General features: G+C 52.1%; 1 protein-coding gene across 1 annotated transcript; it reads right to left on the bottom strand.

The window, feature by feature from the left end:
- Positions 1 to 4,218: 4,218 nt before the first annotated feature.
- Trex2 (three prime repair exonuclease 2) lies at positions 4,219 to 4,929 on the bottom strand. Its single transcript, XM_026412832.2, has one exon. It carries the CDS (start codon positions 4,927 to 4,929, stop codon positions 4,219 to 4,221), a length of 711 nt encoding a protein of 236 aa, XP_026268617.1.
- Between the last annotated feature and the right edge of the window lie 2,120 nt (positions 4,930 to 7,049).

Raw genomic sequence — 7,049 nt, 5'->3', positions numbered from 1 at the left:
ATAATTTAAAAAGGAGAAAGAATTCAAAATCCTGTTTTCTGCCAGGCGTGGTGGAACATGTCTGTAATCCCAGCAGCATGGGAGGCTGAGGCAGGAGGATCACAAGTTCAAAGCCAGCCTCAGCAACTCAGTGAGGCCCTAAGCAACTCAGTGAGACCCTCTCTCTAAATAAACTACACAATGGGGCTGGGGATGTGGCTCAGTGGTTAAGATCCATCCCCTGGGATCAATCCCTAGTACCAAAAAAATACTGTTTTCTTCTTTAAAATGTATGAATCTCTTACGATCCTTGTTAAGTAAAAAATAACCACACATGAACACATGACCAGCAATGGAAAGGAGACATAAGTACAGATACTGAAGAAGAGTCATGGGACACTCTCCCTCTTCCCAGGCATGCTACACCAGGAGTTCTGAATCTTTCTCTTACTTTTTAATAAAATTTCTGCTCACTTGCTTTAAAATTTCTACTTAAAACAAAAGAATAGAATGATGGCAATACATTTGAAAATCTAGAGGAAATCAACTAGAAAATCATTAAAAATTCCAGGCATAATGGCAAATATCTGTAATCTCAGTGACTTGGGAGGCCAGGTGTGGTGGCACATGCCTATAATCCCAGCAGCTCAGGGGACTGAGGCAGGAGGATAGCAAGTTCAAAGCTAATCTCAGCAGCTTAGCAAACCCCTGTTTTGAAATTCTAAAAAAGGGCTGAGGATGTAGCTGAGTGGTAAAATGCCCCTGGGGTCAACGACCAGTGCTGCAACAAGAAGAAAAACTCGAACAACAAAGGCTTTTATGATTTTTTTAAAAAGCAGCATCTAGTAAAATGCCATTTATACAAAATCATAAGTGAATATGTGGGAATGAGGGGCATGTATGTGTATATGTGCATGAACGGGTTGTGGGAGTACGTGGGGGTTTAGAGGTGTGTATACACGGGGGGAATGGAAACTTGTGTCTGTGTATCTTTGTGTGTTATGGTCTGAGTGTGCCCCCTATTCATATTTTAAAATCTAATCACCAAGGTTATATATTATAAGAGGCAGCCTTTGGAAGGTGAGTAGATCATAACGGCAGAGTCCCATGAATGCGATTAGTGCCCATACAAGAGACCCCACAGAGTGAGCTAGTCCCTTCCACCACATGAGGACTCAACAAGAAGGTATTATCCATGAGGAAGGGAGCTGTCAACAGATACTGAGCCTGCTATTACCTTGGTCTTGAACTTCCAGCCTCTATAACTAAGAGCTATGACTGTTCTTGTCACTGTCTCCTGCACAGACAAGCTAGAAATGCTTATGGCCTTTTAATTTTAGTGTTTGTCTCTCTCTGTGGATAATTCTGTTTTCAACTGGCTTGTGTCAAATGTTCCCCAGGTATGCTCTTGTTATCACAGCGACGTCCCCATGGGCAGATATCCCCCATGATCTCATGTCAATCAATAATGCAGCTTGGCAAGGGGCAGGTGGTAGGCCAGGGACAAGCTGGAGCTCTGGAGTTGGCTCTTAGGACACACCACAGCTCCTTTCACTCAACATATTGCTCTGAGACTCACCCAAACTGTTGTATGTAGCGAGAACACCTTCCATTTATTAAAAAGAAAGATGATACTCAAAACCAACCACATCTTTTTGAAAATATTTTTTAGTTATACATGAGCACAATATCCTTATTTTGTTTATTTATTTTTATGTGGTGCTGAGGATCAAACCCAGTGCCTCACATGTGCAAGCAAGTGGTCTGTCACTGAGCCACAACCCCAGCCCACCATCACATCTTATTTGACCATGTTTTTCTATGTGTTGCTGTTCATCTAGAAGATCTGCATGGTGGAAATGGAAGGTCTAGCATGTTATGTAAAATCTCTTGCCAAGTCCACCTTCAGCAATTTATTTCTGCTTTTTTTAATTGCCTAGACTTAGCAAATGATGGGGAAAATGTTAATAATACAGATCAAACTGAAGAATGTCTTGTCTGTAACCATGACATTATGATCACCATGAGTAAGGATGCTCCAACATACTGCCTCGTTGTTTTACCTTCACCTTAAGATAAATGAGAATCTCAGCCAACATTTATGTGGGATCTACATTTGTTCATCAGATGCTGTCACAGCTCAGGCACAAACATACAAATATAAATACAAATGCTTCCGGGTCCTTTCCTGGATAGCCAGTTGCTATACATTTATCAGCATAACACTGCTTTGAAACAGCAGGAGGCAGGTCACAGCCTGTCTACACTACATGGAAGCACAACGCTTGTCCTGGCTGGTCCCGGGGAGCACCAACTCAGGGAGGGTGCCTGAGGCCAGGACACCATGAGGTCAAGGGAGCCCAGAATGGTGAGAGACAGGCTCCTTGGTCCTGGAGGGATGGGAGGACACAAACTGGAGACCACCCTGCAGAGGCAACATTGACACAGATTGGGCAGTCTTTCTCTCTGCACGACCTGGCATTGAGCGCCCTCTGAGTCAGCAGTAAGGCCAGCATTCCAAGGGCACCACCTGCTGGTTCAGGCTACCCACCTGGAGCCCAGCCAACAGATAAAAGGGACAAACTGTCTGGTCGGCAGTTCTGGGAGACCCTGTACCCCCTACTCCTTCAGCTTCTCTGAGGCCTGGCCCCGCCCGCCCAGCCCTGGCTTTGCAACACTCCCTCAGGCACAGCTCTGATCAGAAAGCTTGGCTGTGACAAGACCTGGTTACTGAGCCCACTCCCAAACTAGCCACTGCAGGGCTTCCCCTTACTACATCCCTCCCCTGTCCCCACCATTTTGTCCCTAACCAGACTGATGACTCTCCTTCCACATCCCTAACCCTTCTACTTCTCTGTCTCTTATTTACTGTCACCCTCCCCATACCTCCTCTAGTTTCATTCTCCACATAGCAGCCTGAGAGGTACTGAAAACTACACATAAATCAGATCCTGCCCTCTCCTGCTTACAACCATCTGTAGCTCACCCTTACCATCAGGCTCAGTTCCAGCCAGGCCATGAGGACCATCTGGTGTGGCTGCTGCCTCTGTTCTGTCCTTATCATCCTGCCACCTTGCATACTGCAGAAGTCCTACACTTTTTGACCTACTTAGGGTTCCCCAAACGGGCCTGGCTGGCTCAAGGCTGGAGGCTTTGCTTGTGAGAGTCACTCTTAGATGTGGCCACTCCACCCCTTCTTACCTATCCCAGGATTTGGGTGACAGGTCTCTCCTTGTCCACCTCCTTGCAAGATGGGAGTGCCTCAGGGTGGGGCTCCAGAGACAGATTAACCAGCAACCCAAAGCCCAGCTGAGTTGGCTAGTGAGGTGCCCTCCTAGCCTTCCTAGGGCTGCGCCTCTAGAAGTGGGGCCCAGGATATGTTCCTTTCTAGGTAGTGCCCTCTGTGCTGGCTACCTACCCCTCTTCCACTCCTCAGGTCAGTTTTACAACATAACCTCCTCTGTGCACCCCTTTCCCGCATGCTTCCGTGGACTTCCTGTGGCGCAGCATGTACATGTACTATGCCTGCATGTGGATAGGAGGCACCTCCCTTCTCCCAGTGCCCCATATTAATTCACCCTGTTACCACTTCACAGCACAGAGACAACTCTGGATGGGCCCCACAATGGCTGAGTGCTGGACTGGGCTTTGCATCCTGATAGGTGCCAATTCTCTAGGCTCAGATCCCCCTTTCATCTCCCTTCCTGGCACATATTGAAGCTGCTCAACCCAAGACCCTGTTCGTTCATTTCTTAGACCTCCGGGGCAACACTACAGAGAGGCATACTCAAGGTGACATTAAGACAAGCCAGGAAGGCAGCCAGTGGCTCAGGGTCAGTAGCGCATGGATTCTGACATCCCCACAGGGACAGACCACAGTGGGGCAAGCTGGGGGCTCTTCTCTGGCAGGCACAGCTCCCTGCCTGCTCTCTAGACAGGATGATGGGAGGCCTAGGCAGGGAGCCTGGCCTCAAGGTCTGGCCAGTAAGTCAGCAGGTAAGTAGTTAGTGATGTTTATTGAGAAACAGGGGAAGAATGGAATCCCCAAAGCTGCCAACGGCAAGAGCGTGCAGGCCACCAAGAGGGTGTATAGGCCTGGAGGTGGGCTTAAAGGCTCTTGGGCTCTATGGTCAACCAGGCCTGGGGTCACCCAGCTAAGAACTAGGATAAGGGGCAGCAAATCTCCCTGGTGAGGACCAGCTCCAGGCCACAGAGCCTGGATGAACTGGTGAGGTGGAATCAGGCCTCAATGCTTGGGCCATCAGGGGGTGTGTACATGGGCTCAATGTGGGCCCAACTGCGGGCCTGCTCATCTGCCCAGGCGAGTAGCTCAGCAGCGCGATGCAGGAAGATGAGGAGCAGGGTGTGTACATCGCCCTCAGCTGAGTGGGCTGCATTTGGCTCAGCATTGAAATAGCGGTGGAAGAGGCTGCCCAAGCTGTACCCCTTGCGGCCTTGAGCCCGGGTGCTGTGGCTGTGGGCACGGTCCAGGCCCCGCAATGCTGGCAGCGTATCCAGGCAGACAGTGTCCCGGGGCAGGTGAGCACCCAGGCGTTGAAGCTCTGTACAGAGCAGAGGGAAGTCGTAGTCAAACCCATTGTGGGCCACAAGGCAAATAGGGCCCTCCTGGCGGCTCAGGAAGGCCTGCAGCGTCCGCACCACAGCACCATCAAAGCCAGCCTTCCGGCACTGCGCCAGGCCCTCGCTGCTCAGGCCCGTAATCTCGCTGGCCTTGGCAGTGAAGGGGCGCTCTGGACACATGCACAATGTGAGCTTGTCCAGGATACGGGGCAGCATGGGGGTGCCAGACTCATCACGCTCAGGGTTCTCCAGGGAGGAACGGTGAACAGCGAAGAGGGATATCTCAGCGATCTCTGGATCCACATTGGGGAGCCCAGTGGCTTCCAGGTCCAAGAAGACAAAGGTCTCAGCCCGGGTTGGCTCAGACATGGTGATGTTTTCACAGGGGCAGTGAGGCCTAGAGCTGCCAGAGTAAGAGGCATAAATCTGAATGCTAAAGAGATGGGGACACCTGGGCCCTGTTACCCACAGCCATCTCTCTGGTCAAAGTTCTGACCCCATTAGGTTTCACTTCCTTGCTACCCCCACTCCAGTTCACAGAGCTTTGGCTCTAGAAGTGATATCTAAAGCCTACGTCCAAGGAGACTTTGAATGGGCCTCTACAGGGCTGGGACCCAGTGATCAGGACCTGTTAACTTCTGTCCTGGAAGGGGCCTGCTAGGGACCCATCCCCCTTTATCCCTCACATCTCTCCCTAGCCAGCCACACTTCCTACCACCTAACAGAGGAAAGGGAAGGCCTACAGAGCCCAGATCCTAGTCCCAAGCCCTCCCTCTGCCTTTTGCTGCCAGGCCATTGTCTAGCCGCAGTTCCCTTCAGGGACATTGGGAGGCAGATATAGCCCAGGAATGGCACTTTGGCCACTTCGTAGATACCAAGACTGGGAGCAGACACCCAAGAAAGCCCACACAGTGGTCCTAGCCTTCCTCCTCCAATATTAGCTCTAAACAGGCCTCTGCCTGCCTCCTGGCTCCCAGAGGCAGTCCTCGCCAACCCCACCACACTGGCTTACCTGGGGCAGGCGCTGGCCGGCTTCCTAGGCTGCAGGACGGGACACCTGTCTCCACACAGGCTGCTCGAGGCAGCCTTTAATCAGTAGCTGTGGCCCGCCCCCAGCAGCTTGTTGGGCAACCAAGAGGCCTGAGGCCGCAGGACCTGTGTGGCCGGCTCACTTGCCACCCCCTCTCAAGCTCACCACCACTGGGAAACACGCCCCATGTTTACAGATTGGGAAGCAGGCTCTGGCCACACGCAGGCTTCCGGTGAGCGAAGAGTGCTGCCATGGGCTGCAGAAACGTGTCCTCACAGGTACAAGGAAGCTGGAGTAGGGCAGAAGGCTGTGCCCTCTACTTAGTCCTGCCTATGAGTCTGATGAGGGTCAGGCTGCAGCTACCAGGTCCGGCAGACCCAAGTTTGATGCCAAGCCCCATGATGGACATGTCACACAGACTTGTCACCTTCTCCAGGCCTTGGTTTCCCCATCACTGGGGACCAGGCTGTCCTAATGTGACCTCAACAGTGAAACAAGCACCCACGTCTCACTCGGCCTATGAAGAAGGAGGGGTGCTAAGAACAGGCTTGGGTCACCCTAATGACCAGGGGTGGCCTCAGGGATGTGCCCAGTATAGACACTGCCTGGCTTTTGCTCACCCACCTTGTGGGTTCATCTTCCATCAGGAAGGGGAGTGGGATGTTTATCTGCTCCAGGTTGAAATGACCCATGGTGTCTAACAAGCATTGAGCAGAGGCTGTCAGAGAGGGAAGAGGTGAGGCAGGAGCAACTCTGCTGGGCTGGAGAAGTGGTTGGGCCTGGCCCAGCAAGCCCCATGGGCTGGGCTGTGCCTGTACAGATTCTTCCACTTATAGGAACACGCAAAATGGGGGGGTAGGGGCTAGGTGACCCCAGGATCACAGAATAGGAGTAAAGCCCAGCTCCTGGGACCCCTTTTCCACCTGGCTCCCGATGAAGGACACCGTCAAGATGGGAGGATGGCCAGAGAACCATCCCTGGTCCAGGAAGCATGTAGAATCCCAAGAACCTCATTCCAGAGCACGACATGCCAGCATTTGGCAGTGGACACACTACAGGTCCAATCTCCTGCTAGGGGAATAGGGAGGGCATCAGGATGCTGCTCTCTGCCCAGTGCAAACCCTCATGTGTCCTTTGACCTGCAAGGCAGTCAGTTCACCCGGACAGTGGAGAGCACAGGTCTGCCTGTCCCCCACAGCAGCAATCTAGAGGCCACCCCAGGTGATAGCAGGAGGGGGCCTGGTGCCTGGTTCCCTGGTGCTTCCTTGCCTCAAGTGCCCATAGGAGAATTTGGGAGAGTAAAGGTGACGGTGCAGGGAGTTGAGTAGGCAGAGCAGCCTCAGGCAGGAGGGAGCCCCCTCCCTCAGGCCCCACCAGTCCTTCCTGTTCCCATGCTCAAAGGGAGGGAGGTGTCTGTGACAGGCACACTGCTCAGAGAGATACTGGGTCATCTTGGGAA

This window comes from Urocitellus parryii, chromosome X, assembly GCF_045843805.1.
Source record: "Urocitellus parryii isolate mUroPar1 chromosome X, mUroPar1.hap1, whole genome shotgun sequence".
NCBI classification, from domain to species: Eukaryota; Metazoa; Chordata; class Mammalia; order Rodentia; family Sciuridae; genus Urocitellus; species Urocitellus parryii.
This window is presented reverse-complemented; position numbering and strand designations above follow the sequence as displayed.

Excerpts from the sequence above, each read along its gene's own strand:
- Trex2 (XM_026412832.2), bottom strand. The coding sequence starts at position 4,929 with ATGTCTGAGCCAACCCGGGCTGAGACCTTTGTCTTCTTGGACCTGGAA.